At 38.9% G+C, this 20942-nt stretch overlaps 1 protein-coding gene across 5 annotated transcripts in view; it reads left to right on the plus strand.

The window, feature by feature from the left end:
- AMN1 (antagonist of mitotic exit network 1 homolog) overlaps nucleotides 1-20942 on the plus strand; it is a 56330-nt gene continuing 35388 nt past the window's right edge. The window contains exons 1-2 of one of the 5 annotated variants that reach the window (XM_077870545.1): nucleotides 22-164; nucleotides 15051-15456. In XM_077870545.1, the coding sequence (XP_077726671.1) occupies nucleotides 15398-15456 (59 nt within the window). In that variant the 5' untranslated portion in view covers nucleotides 22-164; nucleotides 15051-15397. Of the gene's footprint in view, nucleotides 165-15050; nucleotides 15457-20942 lie in introns of all 5 variants that reach the window. The other 4 variants (XM_077870543.1, XM_077870547.1, XM_077870546.1 and 1 more) reach the window with 4 other exon arrangements.

Here is a 20942-nt window from a genome sequence, read left to right on the forward strand (position 1 = left end):
GCCGGAAGAAGCCGTGTGACGTCACGAGGGCCTACGCGTCGCGCCGGGGGCCGGAGTTGACGGACGGTCTCTGGCTGCTCCGGGGCGGCCGGGGGACCGCGGAAGAGGCTCCCCGGGGCGGCCGCGATGCCTAGCTCGCGGCGGGTCAGTCAGCTCCTGGATCTGTGAGTCCACCCGGTCCCCGCCTTCCCCTCCGCCCCGCCCCGCCCCGCCGCAGCCGAGCTCTGGGCTCCCCCTCCCCTGCACCTCTGAGAAAGGCCCGGCTGGTGTTTCTGTGCCTGGGGTCCTGATTTGTCGGTTTCTCTTCGTAGAGGCCCGTTGTGCCAGGTGGGCTGCTGGGCGGGTCGGTCTCGGCAGCGCCGCGCCCAGCAGTCCCGGCAGCGGCCTGTTTGCGACGCGAGCTTGAAAGCCTCGGCGGAACAAAACAAAACCCTACACGTGGCTCTCGGAAGGTTCACCGGTTCGTGTGACGGGGATAGATAGCGATTTTTCGAGGCAGCGCCCCACCTTGCTCGCGGGGTTGCGATGGCTGGCCCTTCGCCAGCTGGGTAACCATGGAGACAGTAACTGGACCCACCGAATCCGCGAAGCGCCAGAGCCTCTCCCGTAGAGTTGCAGTGAGGAATGCGTTTAATCGGTGCAAAGCCCTTAGAGGGATGCCTGGTGTCAAAGGAAATTTCAAGGAAGCTTTACCTGATAAAACTATGACAGTGAGGGAGAAACGAGAATCTCAGAGTTTATGTCGTTGAAGGATGACTTACAAACAGGACGACCAGGTGGTTCAACCTTCACAGTGATTGGTTATCACAAGGCCTGGTTACTACAGTTTAAAGACCTGCAATGGGGTTGGTTAAAAGTGATTATCTGACACTGTTTTAACAGGGAGACGATTTAAGTCTTACGACTATTATCAGATTATGATAATGATCATGATGACTATCAGAGGAGCTTAGCGAGAAATACAACCTGTTAAATTCGCTCATGTTCATGAAATAAAATGTCACCTAACGGGCTGGGGAATTTTCAAGCATGATCTCCCATTTTATTTCACCAAAAAAAAAAAAAAAAAAAAAAAAGGACACCCCCCCCCCTTTTGGTCATTCCCTCAGCAAGCTGAAAGTGGGAGCCAGTATCCTGTTACCTTCACTCCCACTAGTGATGTAGTCACTGGGTTGCACGGTCGTGTAGTTGCATAGTCATCGTAGACATGGGCAGTGGGATTACGGAGTTCCTTGAGTTGTGCAGTCCTGACGGATGTCGTTTAGTGCGTGAGTGGCTGCTGAAAGGCATTTGATATTCTCAAGAGGATACCACGCACCAGTGTTAGAAGGTGGGAGAGGTAAAGTACCCTCCAGACCGAGTAGGCGCTTTGAAGCTGAAAAATAAAGCCACTCCATACTGTTTACACAGACCTTTTATTCAGGGTAACTATTGACAAGGGGGAGCCAGTGGATAGATGATCCAGGTGCTATGCACCTGTTCTCCACCCAATCCAAACCTTAGGCTATACTTTTATAGTGCAAGGGGCATTGTGGTGAGGTCAAAGGGTGGTTATCTAAAGAGGCCCCATCTATGCACCAGTCATCTATCCTACTTATCTAAAGTGGCGCCTTTTGTGCACCAGTCTGGCCTACTAGTTATCTAAAGTGCGCCTTCTGTGTGCCACTTGAGGGAAGATCAGCACACATTAACGTCCAAGAGGCCTGGAACATGTAGCCCTGAGGAGGTCATTGCATCAGCATAAACAAAACGGAGGGCCAAAGATGGAGTCAGCGTTGTCAGCACTCCTACAACTAGTGAGGTTAATATGATGTCTAAGAGGAAAATAACAGACAAGGATTGAAAAATTATTGGGAGCAGAGTCCCTGGGTGGCTCAGCAGTTTAGCGCCTGCCTTTGGCCTGGGGGGTGATCCTGGAGTCCCCGGATCGAGTCCTGCATCAGGCTCCATGCCTCTACCTGTGTCTCTGCCTCTCTCTCTCTCTCTCTGTCTCTCATGAATAAATAAAATCTGAGACACCTGGGTGGCTCAGCGGTTGGGCTTCTGCTTTTGGCTCAGGGCATGATCTCACATCGGGATTGAGTCCCACATCGGGCTCTGTGCAAGGAGCCTGCCTCTCCCTCTGTCTGTGTCTCTGCCTCTCTCTCTGTGTCTCTCATGAATAAATAAATAAATAAATAGTTTTTTAAAAAATGAATAAATAAAATCTTTTAAATAAATAAACCAGTGGAAGAAGCATCACCCATTTGATGAAAGATTGACATCTGATCTTTAAGATCTTTTTTTTTTAAGACTTTATTTATTCATGAGAGACACAGAGAGAAGGCAGAGACAGAGGCAGAAGGAGAAGCAGGGGGTGAAACCAGCTCCCCATGGGGAGCCCGATGTGGAACTCAATCCCAAAACTCCAGGATCACACCCTGAGCCACCCAGGCACCCCTGATCTTTATGATCTTTTAAACTGGGGTAATAACTCCTAATTTATTAACATGGTAATTAAAAAAAAAACGAGCATATGCATCTCCTTGTTAAGCGGTTAGGGTATCTAAGGCTGTGCAATTGTCTAATATAACTCTGGCTAGAGAGTTTCTAGATTTTTGTTGTAATTGTAGGTATTTTGCAGAAGAGATCTTTCCTAAAAAGATTTAAAAGCGATCTTTTGTTGGTGTCTTTTCCATTAAGTCTTTAAGTTTTAATGTCTTCTTTGGAATGATCACAGAAAGTTTATTAGACCTGGTGGAAAATAATTTTTAATATTGCGTTAGTGCCTTACGTTATTGGATCATGTTACGATTACTTAGGATGAACGTGAGAATGTCTTATTTCATGAGTGTTACATATGAGCTTCCACCTAAGTTGGGCCTCTATAAGGTATGAGCAATCAGGCATTTCTATGGAAACAAAAGAAATATAAAAATTAATCATTGGAGCAAATTACAAACTCAGTTTCTGAGTCTAGAGGGCAGCCAGTAAAGAAAATTCCTAGATTTGAGCTCAAAATACGTATAGATAGTAGAGGGAGGATGGCAGTTTCAATCTGTTAGATTTTCCTGGTTTGCAGTTTGAATGACTTTGATGATGTCATTAGGTGTTCCGGTGAACGCTATGAGTGGCCTGTATAGAAATAGGCAGGAAGATTGTCTGTACATGATCTGTCATGGTGATCTCTCTGAAGTTTATATCAAGTCGTCTGGCTTTAGGTTGTAGGGCTTGGATTAAAGGGCAATGTTAGTTTTTATTCAGAAGGGTAAGAGACAATTGGAAATGTTAGTTTGGAAAGTTGTAGCCAGATGTTGGAGGAAACTAGAAGAATTCAGGATCCATTACAGTTTACAGATAGATAACAAAATCTCAAAGATAATGAACAGGACTAGAATCTGCTACAGGTATGCTATAGTTTTCTATTGAAACATAATTTTTCTCTCCATAGTCACTTCGTTTTTACTAAAGATGATCACAATAAGACTGTTTGTTTGTAAAATAAGTCTAGTCTCATTACATTTAGCTTGTTATTTATATAAGTGCAGCAGAATAGTGATTTTATGCACATTTTCAAATATGATATTCCAGTCCAAGCTTTGGTACTTCAAACGGTTTTATTGGCTCTACAAATCAAACCTTAGTTTCCTAAAAACTATCTGGTAATAAATCTCAGATTAGATCTTTAAACACCCCTTCAGGGCAAGAAGCCAAGCCAAGGATTTATCCAATTGCATCCTGTTACGAAGAGAATAAATTTTTATTGAATTTATGCAAATACCTACACTGCCATAAAAATGAGTATACTCAGTAAGGGATTTTGTTGTTGTTGTTTTGTTTTGTCTTTAATTCTGAAAGGATCAGCAGAAAGAAAATGATAAATGTTTAATTTTAGTTTACAAAAGGTTACCAAATTGTGAAAAGCATATATATATATATATATATATATATATATATATATATATACACCTCTCTGTATATATATATACATACATATATATATACACACATACATATATACAGGTAAGTTTGGCTATTCTTGTGGCATACAACATTTAAAAATAATTGGTAACATTATATCAGGGCATATCAGATTCCTAGGAGTTCTATGCAATTTCTGGAACATTTATATTAATAATATATCCATTCAAATACAACCTAAGAAGATTAAGCATCCTCTTTACTTGATAATGTTTCCCATGCAATTTAACATTTGAAAAATCTATAGTTTAATGTCTCCCTTTTTATAAAAAGAGAAAAAGAACTTTGAGATCTTCCAGGAAGCCTTGGAAATATCCCAAAGTTAGTTCAAGGTCAAAAAGACTTCATTTAGAATTTGATTTCACAAAGTCTGTAAAAACTGTCAAAAGGTTTAAATCACTTAATTAGGGGTTCTGAGTTGCACAGTGAGTTAAGTGTCTGACTCTTGATTTCAGCTCAGGTCACGAACTCAGGATTGTGAGATCCAGCCCGATATCGAGCTCTGTGCTAGGCATGGAGCCTGCTTAAGATTCTCTCTACCCTGGGTGACGGGCACTGAGGGGGGCACTTAATGGGATGAGCACTGGGTATTATTCTATATGTTGGCAAATTGAACACCAGTAAATAATTTGAAGGCCTCAAAAAAAAAAAAAATTCTCTCTCCCTGTCCCCCTCCCCTACTCTTTGTCTCTGTCTCTCTCTCTCCCCCCCTTCCTCTCTCAAAAAAAACAAAAACAAAAACCTCATTTGATTAAATGGGATCACAAATCATTGTGAAATAATATTTAGTCATCTATTCAACCAAAGTGACAAAAAGATTTCAAAAGCAAATATAAAAAGCACATAGTTGTTTAAAAAAAAACCTTAGCTCTTTAAATATTAAAAAGATTGCTTTCCTAAGCAATCAAAAATCTGATAAAAACAAAGTGAAACACAAGTTATTTTCATAAGATATGGAATCTTTGTTTCCTAGACAAAATATACATAAGGTAAAGAAAAACCTTTCATAATCTCTTATTAAAAGCAGACTAACACTCTCAGAAACTTTGTTCTTTTAACAGAGAAAAAAAGTGTGGTTTGTATTAGTATATTATTCAACTCAGTTTTGGAAAACTTTGTAACTATATATGAATATAAATTATACATAATAAATATATTTATATAAAATATAAATTACAATAATATTACATATTATATATTTATAATTTATAAATCCGTTTAATTTTAGCTAACTTTGGCCATCCAACATTAAATTTCTTCACAAGTGTTCTATAACTTTCTGTATCTATTTAGATTTTTTTTTTTATTCGTTTTTTTCTTTCTCATTCTGGGATAACCAGTCATTTTACTCCTTTTTTCTTTCCTTAATAAAAACACATCCTACATTCTTTGCATTCTCTTCATATAAAAAACGCATCCCATTCTCCTCTCATACTTTGCATACAAAGTTGTTTTCTTTCATTCTTGTTTCTAATAGGCTTATTTTTATATATGGATTATAAATTTTAACCTTTAGAAACTTTTATTTTCCAGTGAAAACTAGGAAGCAGAAAGTTGTGAACTGTCTGGAATATATCAGCATCTTGTAGTAGATTAGCAGATTTATTAACACATTTTTAAAAATTATATTTTTAGAGACATCTGCATCTTCATAGTATATTTTTAATGCAGCAAAAGACATGTATCCAAATAAAAAAAAAACAAATAAATTGAAGTATCTTTTGTCTCTTTATAAAGTTTAAGCAGCCAAAAAAAAAATAAATTTAAACATGTGTTTTAATATATTACCTAATTTGGAAAGCATGTACATTTCATTTCTCTAGATTAGATGAATATCCATTATCTAATCTAATCGAGTTTATTTATTTGTTTTTAATATTTATGCTTGGATTAAACATGAAATACCTAACTAACATCTTAAGTTTTTCTTGCTTACAAATTTTGTAACAGAGATAGATAGCATCAGCTTATTTGACTAGTAAACCCAAGAAGAAAAGATTGTATGTTTGCACTATATTTAATGTTGACTACTGTGAAGGCATCCTGTTTTTATTAAGTCAACACATTTAAATTGTTTGCAAAGCTTTTATGCATTAAAGATTATCCCAGATCTTATGAACTTGAAAAGCATTTGGGTTAGTTTCTATATTTCTGAGAGTTTTAAGAATAATTTGTATGCTGTAAGAATTCTTTAGAGAACCTATTTTTGGAGTCATTTTGTCTTTTAGACACTTGGCATACCAACTAAAGAATACATTTATTGTCTTTAGGAAATATGTGGTCTCCTTTTTTTTAAAAAGGTGCCTAAGGGCTGAGTGAAGTAAGTCAGTCGGAGAAGGACAAACATTATATGTTCTCATTCATTTGGGGAATATAAATAATAGTGAAAGGGAATATAAGGGAAGGGAGAAGAAATGTGTGGGAAATATCAGAAAGGGAGACAGAACGTAAAGACTGCTAACTCTGGGAAACGAACTAGGGGTGGTAGAAGGGGAGGAGGGCGGGGGGTGGGAGTGAATGGGTGACGGGCACTGGGGGTTATTCTGTATGTTAGTAAATTGAACACCAATAAAAAATAAATTTAAAAAAAAAGAAACTCTGAACCATAAAAAAAAAAAAAAAAGGTGCCTAAGGGGGGGAAAAAGGTGCCTAAGGTGGGTTATTTTATCTAAGTTAAGGATTTTCCCAGGTGATCACTGCAGTTCCAGTTATTCTTTGTAAAGTTTGCCGATTTTCCAGAAAGGCATAAGATCCTGGTCTGAGTTTTAGACAAAGTAGAAACCATCTTTGTCTTATATTCCCTAAAAAATCTTAATTATCAGGGGTTCTGTTTTTCAACAGCTGTTCCAAAACAGAGGGAATCACACATTTCCCCCTCTTTTGTTTTTGTTTGTTTTTTTTTTTTTTAATTTTTTTATTTATTTATGATAGTCACAGAGAGAGAGAGAGAGAGAGGCAGAGACACAGGCAGAGGGAGAAGTAGGCTCCATGCACCGGGAGCCCGACGTGGGATTCGATCCCGGGTCTCCAGGATCGCGCCGTGGGCCAAAGGCAGGCACCAAACTGCTGCACCACCCAGTGATCCCCATTTCCCCCTCTTTTGAACAGAATAGCATGACTTACTGAAAAACTTCAACAAAGTTTGCTCAGTAAAAACCAGAGAGGTCAACACAAAGGGAGTAGAGTTTGGATCTGAGAAAGATTTACCCTGGAATTCCATGGTTAATAAGAAAGGAGTGTGCAATGGGTTTCATGGGTGTTGCACCAGCTGGCCTTGGGACTGAACAGGGGTCATCTTTGGATCCCACTTCTGACACCAGAAACTATCAAAAGAAAATTAAGAGTTTTACTTGATATGAATATTTTACTGGCTGAGAAACAATTTGTTAGCAAACAGAGAGACTTCAAATGAAAAGTGGTTAGAATCTCAGAGGTATGTCATTAGAAGATGGCTTATAAAGTGAGAACGAGGAAATTGTTTAACCTTTACAATGATTGGTTATTACAAGAGGAAATTACACAGTATAGAGGCTCCTCAGAAAGTTAAAAATAGGATCATTGTATGATCCAGTAATATCACTATTGAGTATTTACCTAAAGAATACAAAAACACTAATTCAAAAAAAAGAAATATATATATATATATATATATATATATATATATATATATATATATATACACTCCTATGTTTATTGCAGCATTGTTTTCAATAGCCAAATTATGGAAGCAACCCAAGTATCTACTGATAGATTAATGCATAAAGAAAATATGATACACACACAAACACACACACAGATACTGGAATATTATCCAGCCATAAAAAAAATGAAATCTTGCCATTTGCAAAACATGGATAGAGCTAGAGAATATAATGCTAAGTGAAATAAGGCAGTCAGAGACAAATACCATAGTATTTCGCTCATATGTGGAATTTAAGAAACAAAACAAGTGAGCAAAGGAAAAAAGAGAGACAAACCAAGTCTCAGATTCTGAAATACAGAGAATAGATTGATGGTTACCAGAGGGGTGGTGGGCAGGGGGAGGGGTGAAATAAGTGAGGGGGATTAAAGAGTACACCTATCATGATAAGCATTGAGTAATGTATAGAATTGTTGAATCACAGAGCACCTGGGCGTCTCAGTCAGTTAAGCATCTATCTCTTGATTTCAGCTCAAGTTATGATATCAGAGTTGTGAGATTGAGTCCCACGTTGGGCTCCATGCTTACTGTGGAGTCTGCCTGAGATTCTCTCTCTCCCTCTCTTTGTTCCACTCTCCCTGCTTGCACTCTCTCTCTCTGTCTCTAAAATCAATAAATAGGAGCACTTGGGTGACTCAATCAGTTAAGCATCTGCCATTGGCTTAGATCATGATCCCAGGCTCCTGGAATCAAGCCCCACATTGGGCTCTCCCTGCTTCTCCTTCTCCCTCTGCCTGCTACTCCTCCTGGTTGTACACTCTCCCTCTCTCTGTCAAATAAATAAAACCTTTAAAAATGAAAAAGTTAAATAAATAAAAATCTTTAAAAAAAAGAATTGTTGGGGATCCCTGGGTGGCGCAGCGGTTTGGCGCCTGCCTTTGGCCCAGGGCACGATCCTGGGGGCCCGGGATCGAATCCCACGTCAGGCTCCTGGTGCATGGAGCCTGCATGGAGCCTGCTTCTCCTTCTGCCTATGTCTCTGCCTCTCTCTCTCTCTCTGTGACTATCATAAATAAATAAAAATTTAAAAAAAAAAGAAAAAAAAAAAAGAATTGTTGAATCACTATATTGTACACCTGAAACTAATGTAACAACATATGTTAAGTATACTGGAATTAAAAATTTTTTTTAAATGGGAGTTTATAGATGGCAGGGGATTATTTAAAAGTGATTCTCATACCATTTTAGGAAGATGATTTAAGTGTTATCATTATCAGAGATATTTACAAGAAATAACCTAGGTTAAGCTTCTCTTGCATTCATGATATAAGCTAGATTAAGTTTCACTTATGTGACCTAACTGGTTTTGTCTGCTTGAGGAATTTTCAGGCTGATCTCCGTGTTATTTTATTTTAATACTAGCAAGTAATTAAACACCACTAAGTGTTAGTTACTGTTATTATTTCACATGAGATTTTTGTGTTGGAACTTGCAGTTACAATGGCAATTGCTTCTCTCCAGGAGCTTTCAGTTTGTTAATATTACATTAAAAATATTGCCATGTAAAAATTAAGGCTGAGGAGAACAATTATCGTAATCTGCTGAGTGCTTTTGAAATCACTGAGATGTAACATTTACATTATATCTCATAAACTTCTGGCCCTCAGTCCACAGTCATGTGTTTGTTTGTTTGGGTTTTTATAAGATTTTATTTGTTAGAGTGAGAGAGCACAAGCAGGGGGAAGAGCAAATGGAGAGAGAGAAGCAGACTCCCTTCTGAGTAGGCAGCCCCACATGGGGCTTGATCCCAGGACCCAGGGATTGTGATCTCAGCCAAAGGCAGACACTTAACCGACTGAGACACCCAGGCACCCCCACAGTCATTTTTTATAAGAGAGATTTGTTGATTTTTTATATAACTCAGGCTTGTGTAGAGTCCTGAGAACAGTATCTTGCTTTCATTCTTCGCTTAAATTTTATACCTAATCCAAATTGGAATTCCTTTCTGTCAATACAAACTGTTGGAGAAATAGTTAAGAGTGCAAGTTAGGGGATCCCTGGGTGGCGCAGCGGTTTAGCGCCTGCCTTTGGCCCAGGGCGCGATCCTGGAGACCCTGGATCGAATCCCACGTCGGGCTCCCGGTGCATGGAGCCTGCTTCTCCCTCTGCCTATGTCTCTGCCTCTCACTCTGTGTGACTATCATAAATAAATAAAAAAAAAAAAAAAAAAAAAGAGTGCAAGTTAGAAAGACAGACTAAAGCCTAGCTGAATACCTGGCTTTTAATTCCTGTCTTTATCCTGACACTTCCCTGACACATTCATACCAATGATCCTCTGAACTTCTATGGCCAGAAGTCTTTTATCTCTTCATAGCCACAGTTCCTTATTTTTAGGAGATGCTCAATATTCAATTAAGCATGTATTTAAAGTGCATATTTGGCATATGAAGCACTATGCTGATGATTGTGGGAAGTAACTAGCATTAAAAAGGTACAGTTTTGTGGAACCAGCATAAAGCAAATATATAAATAACTATAATATAGTTAGAATAATAGCACAAAAGAGGGATTAACAAAGTTTTGAAATTTCTGATGAGGAAAAGAATATAAAGACTAGGAGAAGGCTTTGTAAAGGGGGTTGTATTTGAAGATTGGTAGCATCTGACAGTTGGAAATGGAAAGAAATACATCCAAGAAGGAGTGGAATAATAAGGGCAAAGCCTTGACAAGCAGGAAAGGTAGAAATATGGGAGAAGGCCAGAAAGTAGCATTTCAATTTGTCTGGGGAATACAATATGAATAGCAGAGTACTGAGACATAAAGCCATATAATTAGGAGTAGAACTTTGGGGACCAGAATGCTATAACAGTGTTTAATTCTGTATGTAGCCATGGGAGCTATAAAAGGTTTTGGAACTATACTGGAGTAGAGAGAGATTTGAATTAGGGAGAAATTGGGAATAAAGAGATACTTAGGAAACTGTTGCAAAATCTTGGAAAGAGGTAAGGAGAGCCTAAACTGGAGACACACTTGTATGAAGATGTTCATTGTAGAATTCCACTGTGGTGACAAAGAATTTGCCCATCACTGGGAGAGGTGCCATCGAATATTATGCAGCTGTTAGGAAAATGAAGAGTAGGTGTATATGGATGGAACTTCAAAACATGGTGCTGGGGCACCTGGGTGGCTCAGTTGGTTAAGTGTCAGACTCTTGGTTTCAGCTCAGGCATGATCTTATGGGTGGTGGGATCAAGCCCCGTATCCAGATACATGTGCGCATGTGCTCTCTCTCTCATAAATAAATAAGTAAGTAAGTAAGTTTTTAAAAAAATCAAACATAGTGCTTGGTGAGTTAGGAAGAATGTTAGGTTTGAGGTTGGTGTTCAGAATAACGACCATGACTTCCAATGCTTTGACAAAACCTCAGATGTGAGGCTTTCTGGCCAAGCATCTGTGATTTCATATTGTTGGAACATTCACTGTATCCCTGGGGTTGCATCTTTCTGTAATTTTGCTGTGGTCTAATCAATACAGAAGGAGTATGCAGATTTATACAGAAATTATGATTCCTTGAAAGATTTTGAGGAGGTGAAGAAAGCTGGTATCTTTCAGAGTGCAAAGTGATTTTGAAACATAAAGAATTTGTTTGGGTTGAATTCCATGGGAGTTTGTCACTCACCTGTATTCCTGAACTAGGAAACATGAATATTGGATTATGGAATAGTTTCTCTTGATGAATAACTAACATATAATTAATAAATAAATAAAACAGTACTTAGTGAAAAAGAGGAAACAATAACACATTAAGAAAATTATCTAGACCTTGGAAATAAAGCAAAAAATGACCATATGACCTTTATTGTCATACTAAAGTGTTCCCCATATGAGAGTCCATATTTGCCTTGAGAATCATATTTCCTAATCTTTTTGGGGAAATGGATGTTCCGGCTGGTGGTTGGTCAGCAAGCTATTTCTAGATTGTAACAAGGTAAGGAGCTTGATCTAGGATAACAGTCAACTCTTACTGAGTGTACTGTTTAGTCCAGAGAATGGAACTTCTCTGTGAAGGAAACTGCTTGGTTTACATCCTTGCATGAGATCCCAGTCTCCTCACTTACTAGCACTTTGAATAGCACTGCCTTAGAGATTCCTTTGGATCCGGGATGTGGTCAATAGTTTTGAATAGAAGGATGAAAGAAAGGGAAAAGGCAAAACATATTCTAAAGTTTTTAGCTTTGTTGACCAGGAGAATTGTGATGTCATTAGATAATCATAGAGAAGTGTCTTATGAGGAAAATGAATCAGAACATCCAGTAGAAATATCATACAAGCAGATAAAGATACTATAATTTATAATCTGAAAGCAAGATCAAGGATTGAGTCTAAAATTAGAAGTAATATCTAATAAGTAATAGATGAAGCCATTTTTAAGTTTAAGAGAGAGAATATGGGGAGGAGAAAAGAAGACCAAGACTAAATTTTATGCAATATTCATAATAAAAGTAGGCCATTTTGCCAAAAATCATTTCTTGTTATATTAATTCACCATATAACTAATGGGTTAAATATAAATAAGTTGTTTCTTTTAACTACAAAATTTGGAGCAGTTCATATTGGATATCTATCTCTCCCCACCTCACCCTTTTTTTTTTTTTTTTTTTTTTTACAGCTTTTGAAGATTTTGCTAAGTTTTAGCTGGCCAGTTTTCATTTTGCTTGAGAACATAGACCACCTGTGTCAACTGTTAGGCCTGAAAACTGAGATCACTTATGTCAATATAACTTGCTCCAGAAAATTTTTGCAATCATTTTATCTAAACAAACATTTGGTTGTTAAAGCAAACATTATGTTTATCAGGATAGATTGTTCACCTGCTTTGAGACTCTGTGTCTATCAGTCTTACACTACTAAGTCACAGATTATGCCTAATATTAACCCATTCTCCATCTTGGAGGGAGAATCCTGATGTACTCTTTATGTAGCTCTTCCCTATTGAGACACTACCAAAATCCTGTCAAATCTGTGCTGCGGTAAATTTAATAAACTTTCTTGGTTTGACCAACAGACTTTTAGATAGTCTTCATGAGCTATGTAACACTTCTCAGGGCAGCATTTTTCAAAATGCTGAATTTGTTTGTGTCCCAGCTCACTGATGTTGCTGCTGGAGGGAACTGGAGCAGAAAGAGGAAACCATTGACTGTGGGAATACATGACACAGGCTAGACAGCTGAGCTCAAAGAGGACCCTAAAGGACTCAGATGAAAAAGACTTAGGGAGAGAGATGGGGCAGAAAAAAAAGGATGGCATTGTGGGGAAAAAGGAAACATTTAAAATATAGCTGCAATCTGCATAAAGGAAAATATAAGGGGAGTGAATATTAGTATAGAATTGATTTTACCCTTCTTATAAGCTAATACATTTTTTAGCCTGGTCTTGTTTCATGGACGCTGGTAGAACAAAGTCTCTTGGGTCAAAGGCACAATGGACTTTATTATTTATTGCACAACAAGCAGCATGAGCATTAGCATGTTTATGTCACTTCCTCTTGACCTCCAAGACACACAGAAGCAACACAGATGGCTCAGATGGATGCCAACACAAGCAGTGGGTAGCATTCCAGGAGAAAAACACAGCCCAAATGAATGTCTAATCAAGCCATGAGGTGCGTTACAGGAACGAAATTTGGGGACTTGCCATTGTATAGTAAGCAGTAAGCAACCTCTTTCTCCTGGAGGGAGACGTTACTTTATTGGACAGGGTTGATCATTTATAAACACAACCCTGAGAATGGACCAGATAAAACATATTAGGACCATGTATTCTTGTCATTCACAGCAAGATAGGCATGATGATGAAAAATCCAGAAAGAACTGCCTTTCCCAACATCCTACCTTTTGGTCCTACCATCTTGGCTCCTGACAAATTATCACATGAGCTTGACACTTTTTCAACCTCACTGATTAATTTGATCAGCAAAGGCTAGGACCAAATGTATTCAATTTGTATCATACAGCATTTAACAAAGGCTATTAATAGAGTTTCAAGAAGCAGGATGAGGCCAATCTGCAGTATTGACCTCAGTTCTGCCCCCAAGATCCCAGACTCGGCTAACTGAATAAATCCCAAGGGAGACCAATAGATCTTATTTCAGACAGCCAAGATGTAGAATAAGCCCAGAATAGTACCCATTATGACCTGCACAAGGAAATTTAAGCTCACCCATTAATCTTTGACAATATCATCAGTAATTACGAGGGACAATAGATGGGCCAAAGAGAAATCCTCAACCCAACTGAGAAATATTCCATAGCCTATTCTTCTCTACATATATCCATATAGACTAAAGAAACACAAGTCACTCTAGTTTGAATTTATCATTAAGCTTGATTTGGATCACTTTGACATCGTTTTGCTTATGCCACATGGGCAATGTCACTGCTTAATTGCAGCCTTAATTGTAATACAAGGAAGTTCAGAGCCATCCATATCCATGCAAATTTTTCTGGACAGGGATGAGAAACCCCACAGCAAGTCAGATTAACAGCTGCAGCTGCTGCTTGCCTCAGGTGGATCAAAAAATTGTCTTGCCAGAGTACATTGACTAGAGGTGGTATTTTTTTTTAAATACCATTTGGGTTGGAGCACAAATTGCTATAAATGAGGAGAGCATTTGCTACCACGTCTCAAAGAATCTCCTCATATCCCCAGACCTGGCCCACAGAACCTTTCTTTTCCCTCTTCCATAAAGCTCTGTTTCCATTAGCATCCAGTTCTCATCACAAAATCATTAGATCTACGACTTGATTTTACTTGAGACTGTTACTGTTTCGTGGATACTAGCAGAAGACACAAGATTTCTGGGCTAGAGACAAAGGACTTTGTTAAGGCATAGCAAGCCACAAGAGCAATTTGCCTCAGTTGCCCTTCTTCCCCAAATCCTATAAGGGTAACAACAGAGGGCTCAGATGGATGCCTGCACAGTGGGTATCTTACAGGAAAAAAACATTGAGCTTGAGTGATAACAGTTTCATAACTAGAAATAAGCAAACCTGTCTTTTCTTGGAGGGAGACAATGCCTTATCTCTCAGAACTGTTTGCTGCAAACACAATCTACCTGAGAAATGGCCCAAATAAAGAGCAGTCAGGACCTTACCTTCTGTGCATACCAATGGATGTAAAAGACCTAACTGTGACCCCCCAGCCAGAATTTGGAAAACTGTCTCACCTCAATTTTTTAAACAATTTACCAGTTTTATGGATTTTTTAAAATACATGAGTAGGTCTGTCTTTTGGTGAAATGTTTCTCACCATTTCTTTCCAAGAATTCTAGAATCAATTGGGATAGAAAGACCTCATACTGAAAAGTAATCAAACCTAAAATGACCAATTTATTTAAAGAGTCCAAGTACATCTTTGAAAGAAAAGGAGTTACCATGTTTCTTATTAATAGGATACAGGTGTTACATGGATGAGAAGATTGATGATATTTGGAAGACTTACAAAAAGACAACATGAGGAGCTCCACATTTGCTCCCTCGTTAAGTAAGAATAAAAGTTGAAAATTATAAAAGACAACAAACTGCTTAAAGTCTCTGGAAATCTTCCTAAGGGCATACAGCAAATGAAAAAACATTCATTCAATATAATCTTTTAAAACTCAATAAGAAAAATAAAATAAAACTCAATAAGAACAATGAGAGTCTACGCCACTCCAGATGGATATGGCTAAGGTGATGGGGCTACCTCTCCCCCAGAGCTCCTAGTCAAGGACTTCAGTATTTTCCTGAGAAGAACAGAATGCCAGCATTTCTTGTCACATTCCTCCCCCTGATGCTTGTTCACAGGCTAAATTATGGGTGAGTATGATCAACAGTTGGGGGATTGCTACCTTCACCTAACCCCTGCTTCTAGGGTAGAGGCTCTATTTCAGCATGGCATGTTGAGAATACTGGGATGCTGATCTCCCTTATCCCAGCTCATTCATGGGTAGAGGTTCCATCCTAGGAGAGGCAAGTTAGGGAGACCAGAGGCACTTCCCAGCACTCTGATCCTAAAGTAGGATTTCACTCAGAAAGATCATCCTTGGGGCACCTGGGTGTCTCACTGGTTGAGCATCTGCCTTTGGCTCAGGTCGTGATCCTGGGGTCCTAGGATCCATCCCCACATCAGGCTCTCCCCACAGGGAGCCTTCTTCTCACTCTGCATATGTCTCTGCCTCTGTGTGTGTATGTGTGTCTCATGAATAAATAAATAAAACCAGGAAGGAAGGAAGGAAGGAAGGAAGGGAGGGAGGGAGGGAGGGAGGGAGGGAGGGGAGAGAAAGAGAGAGAGAGAGAGAAAGAAAGAAAGAAAGAAAGAAAGAAAGAAAGAAAGAAAGAAAGAAAGAAAGAAAGAAAGAAAAGAAAGAAAGAAAAGAAAGAAAGAAAGAAAGAAAGAAAGAAAGAAAGAAAGAAAAAGAAAAAGAAGAAATCAGTCGTCCTTGTTTCCAGCTCTGAAATTGTAGCTTAGAGATTTGTCTCAGGAACAAAGAGGCTGCAAAACAATTCTAAAGCTGTCAAGAAGATTTTATTTGAAACAGAGAGTGGAGGAAATTCAAATCTAAATAAGTATTAACAGTCTGATAGCTTCATGTGAAATGCAAGCTGAACCATAGACCAGGAAATTCACCAGAGAGAACCAGGGAAAGGGACATCCAACAAGAGCCTGCCCTACAGTCAGAGCAAACCTTAAACACTGATCTCAAAAATGAATACTACAAAGGAGTCCAAAATGAAGTGGATGACATCAGAGGTTGCAGACAGTGAGGGAAATGGCCTTCACTAAAATATTCCAACCATGTCACTAAAGTAAATAATCAGAAATGTGTGGGATCAGTATCCAGAGTTACTACGTTATACTATCTAAACTGTCCTGTTTTCAAAAAAAACTTTTTTGAGACAAACAGAAACTTTGACCCATACATAGGGAAAAAATGGGCAGTAGAAACTGCCTTAGAGAGGACCCAGATGTTGGAGTTAGCAAGACTTCAGAGAAACTATTATAAATGTATTCAAAGAACTAAAGGAAGCCATATATTAAGACATAAAGGAGAAAACTGCTTGGCCATTCCTTAAGAAGTTAAACATAGAATTATCATATTACCCAGCAATTCTACTCCCAGGTATATATCCAAAAGAACTGAAACTAGATACTCAAATACTTGTATAATATATGTTCATAGCAGTAGTATTCACAATAGCCAAAAAGTGGAAACAACCGAAATGTCCATCACCAATGAATAAATAAAATGTGGGGGGTGTCTGGCTGGCTCAACCAGTAAAGCATGCTACTCTTGATCTCAGGAGGATTTTGAGTTCAAGTCCCATGTTGGGGGTAGAGATTACTTAAAAATAATTTTTTTTTAATGTGGTATACCCATTAATGAAATACCATTCAGCCATTAAAAAGAAATGAAGTAAAAAATAAATTAAAAAAAAAAAAGAAATAAAAAGAAATGAAGTACTGATACATGCAACAACATGGATGCACCTTGGAAACTATGCTGAGTGGATGAAGCCAGAAACAAAAGGCCACATATTATATGAATTCATTTATATGAAATATCTGAAATAGATAAATCCATAGCAACGGAGAGCTAGTTGGTAGTTGTCAAATATCCAGTGGAGAGAGGAATGGAGACTGAATCCTTAATAGGTACACATTTTCTTTTGAGCTAGTGCAGATGTTTTATAACTAGATAAAGGTGGCAGTTGCACAACATTTTGTACATTTGTGAATGTACAAAATGCCACCGAATTGTACACTTTAATTATTTTTTATGAATTTCACCTTGATTTCAGGAAAGATGATGACAGTGTCTCATCAAATAGACAATATCAGTAAGGAAATAGCAATTGTATATTCGAAAGAACCTAATGGAAATTCTGGAATTGAAAAAGTACAGTAATTGAAATGGAAGAACTTAAAAAATGTTATGCTAAGTAAAAGAAGCCAGTAATAAAAAACCATATATGGGGATCCCTGGGTGGCGCAGCGGTTTGGCGCCTGCCTTTGGCCCAGGGCGCGATCCTGGAGACCCGGGATCGAATCCCACGTCGGGCTCCCGGTGCATGGAGCCTGCTTCTCCCTCTGCCTGTGTCTCTGCCTCTCTCTCTCTCTCTCTCTCTCTGTGAGACTATCATAATAAATAAAAATTAAAAAAAAAAAACCATATATGATTCAATTTATGTGGATGTGCAGTACAGGCTAACCTAGAGAGACAAAATAGATTGGTGGGAGATGGGAGAGATTGGCAGCTGACTGCTAATGGGTACAAGATTTATTTTTTTTAAGATCTATTTATTTATTATGAGAGACACAGAGAGAGCGAGAGGCAGAGACACAGGCAGAGGGAGAAGCAGGCTCCATGCAGGAAGCCCGATGTGGGACTCGGTCCTGGGTCTCCAGGATCACACCCCGGGCTGCAGGCGGTGCTAAACCCCTGCGCCACCCGGGCTGCCCAAAGATTTATTTTTAGAGTAATGAAAATGTTCTGGAATTAGTGATGACAAATGCACAACTCTGGATATGCTAAAAAAAAGAAAAACCAATGTTATGTCAGTTAGATCTTAATAAAGCCATTACAAAATCTGGGAATGTTTTCATTAAGCTTTTAACTTTTAGAATAAATTATATAAATTTCTGTTGATGATGGAGTATCTGATTTCAATATAACAAAGTCAAGGAGAATGAGAGTTGGGAAATAAGAACTTACTACCCATTCAGTATGAATTACTTAAAATGTACAAACACCTAAATGAAAGGTAGTTTTGGAAAATGAGAGTGATACACATGGAGATGTGCCACTCAGATCACTCTTCTGGGAAGGACTTGCTGCTCACCCGTGGAGAGAATAGTCAACAGATAGTTTGCATTACTCAGCTCCTTCAGAATATACCCCTGCTGCAGAACCACCTAGCTTGAGGTTAATGCCCCACCCGCCAAGAGAAACCCGTATCCCCTAACAAGGATGTAAAGTCCCAGCCAAAAGTGAAATTCCTGTTGAAAAATTGATCTTTCATATTTATTATGCATAGGTGTATGGTTTGAATTTTCACCATGAATATGTTGCAGAAAGCTCAAGGTGAATAAATGACATTAACTTTGCTTTGGAACTTGTGAATACTCCTGGGATCTGCTATGGGCTAAATGTTTTTGTAAGCCCCAAATTCATATGTTAAAATCCTAAAACCCGCCCCTGGAGATCCCTGGGTGGCTCAGCGTTTTAGCACCTGCTTTCAGCCCAGGGCTGAAAGTGATCCTGGAGTCCGGGGTCAGGCTCTCTGCATGGAGCCTGCTTCTCCCTCTGCCTGTGTCTCTGCCTCTCTCTGTCTCTCATGAATAAATAAATAAAATCTTTAAAAAAATAATAAAAAATAAAAATAAAATAAAATCCTAACCCCCAAAGGTGATGGTATTAGTAGGTGTGGGCTTTTTGGAGGTGTTTAAATCATGAGAGTAAAGACCTCATGATTGGAATTAGTGCCCTTTAAAAATTTCCAGAGAAATCTCCATACCCTTCTACCATGTGAGGACAGAGAGATGGCACTGAATATGAACCAGGAAGAGGGCCCTTATTCAACCATGCTAGCTAGCACTCTGATCTCAGAATTACAGCATCCAGAGCTGTGAGGATTAAATTTGTATTGTTTATGAGTCTGCCAGTCTGTGGTATTTTGTGATTAAAGCCCAACCAGACAAACACAAGATCCTTAATCAGAGAAAACTCAAACCTTCACTATGGGAATGGCTTCACATCACAACACACAGGTCTCTCGTGCAAAACTACTTGAGTAAAAGACTTTAACAATAAAAACTTTTTTTAAAAAAAAGGAGGGTGGGTGGGCACCTGAGTAGAGTAGCTCAGTTGGTTAAGGGACCAACTCTTGATTTTGGCTCAAGTCATGATCTCAGGGTTGTGAGGCTGAGCCCTGCCTAGATCCCTGTGTCCAGCCTCACATCAGGCTCCAGACTCAGCAGGGAGTCTTCCTGAGATTAAAGAATTAAAAAAAAAGTCTACAAAAAAATAGCACGAAAGAGACTCAGCAGAAAATATAGAACTGACACTTGAAGAACTACAAATAATAGAATAATTTGAAAGGTATTTTAAAACAAATGTATTGAAAGTATTTAAAAACAAAGGAACAGGGGATCCCTGGGTGGCGCAGCGGTTTGGTGCCTGCCTTTGGCCCAGGGCGCAATCCTGGAGACCCGGGATCGAATCCCACATCGGGCTCCCGGTGCATGGAGCCTGCTTCTCCCTCTGCCTGTGTCTCAGCCTCTCTCTCTCTCTCCCTGTGACTATCATAAATAAATATAAAAAAAAATTAAAAAAAAACAAAGGAACAGTTATCCTTAAGAGAATACAAATAATAGATTTTTTTTAAAAGATGTTATTTATTTGAGAGAGCAAGAGAGCACAATCAGGGAGGAAAGGCAGAAGGAGAAGCTGACTCCTTACAGAGCAGGGAGCCTGATGTAGGGCTTGACTCCCAGGACCATGGGATCACATCCAAGCCAAAGGTAGACACTTAACTGACTGAGCCACCCAAGCACCCCAATTTTTTTCCTTTTAATTAGAATCCCTAAAAAAAACAATAGAATCCCTACAAAAGAAAAATATAGTCATTGAAACAACAATTTAAATTCCTTTGCATGTTTCATAGTGGATGATAGATTGGACAACATCTTGTCTGTCTAAAATAGACTTATTGTTCCTCCCCCCTCTTGCATACTTATTCACAGTTACCTGAGTCTGGGACCCTGGGGGTGCTGTCAAGGTCATTACTAAAGATGGGCTTTATCTTGCTACTTGGAATACTATTGATAGTAGCCTTAATTAAATGCTTTAAGAGACAAATTGAACAGATTTGGCTTCTGCCTTTGTTGGTCAAATTAATTAGAGTAGCTGACAGTGGTATACTCATACAAATATTTGAGTTCAGCCAAGAACATCTTGGGTAGATGTTGGGAGAAGCAATCTGCCATGAACCTTATGGGTATGCCAAGAATGTAGGATTTTTTTTTTTTAAGATTTTATTTATTTATTCATGAGAAACAGAGAGATAGAGGCAGAGACACAGGCAGAGGGAGAAGCAGGCTCCATGCAGGGAGCCTGATGTGGGACTTAATCCTGGGACTCCGGGATCACGCCCTGAGCCAAAAGCAAACACTCAACTGCTAAGCCACCCAGGCGTCCCAAGAATGTAGGATCTTGACTACTCTTTAGCTGGGGCATTGCTGAAGGTTGTTTGTGCAGCAAATATTGTCTCCTTCCCCCCAAAAAAGCAGACTTGCTTCAGTT

The sequence above is a fragment of the Canis aureus genome, chromosome 25 (genome assembly GCF_053574225.1).
Source record: "Canis aureus isolate CA01 chromosome 25, VMU_Caureus_v.1.0, whole genome shotgun sequence".
NCBI classification, from domain to species: Eukaryota; Metazoa; Chordata; class Mammalia; order Carnivora; family Canidae; genus Canis; species Canis aureus.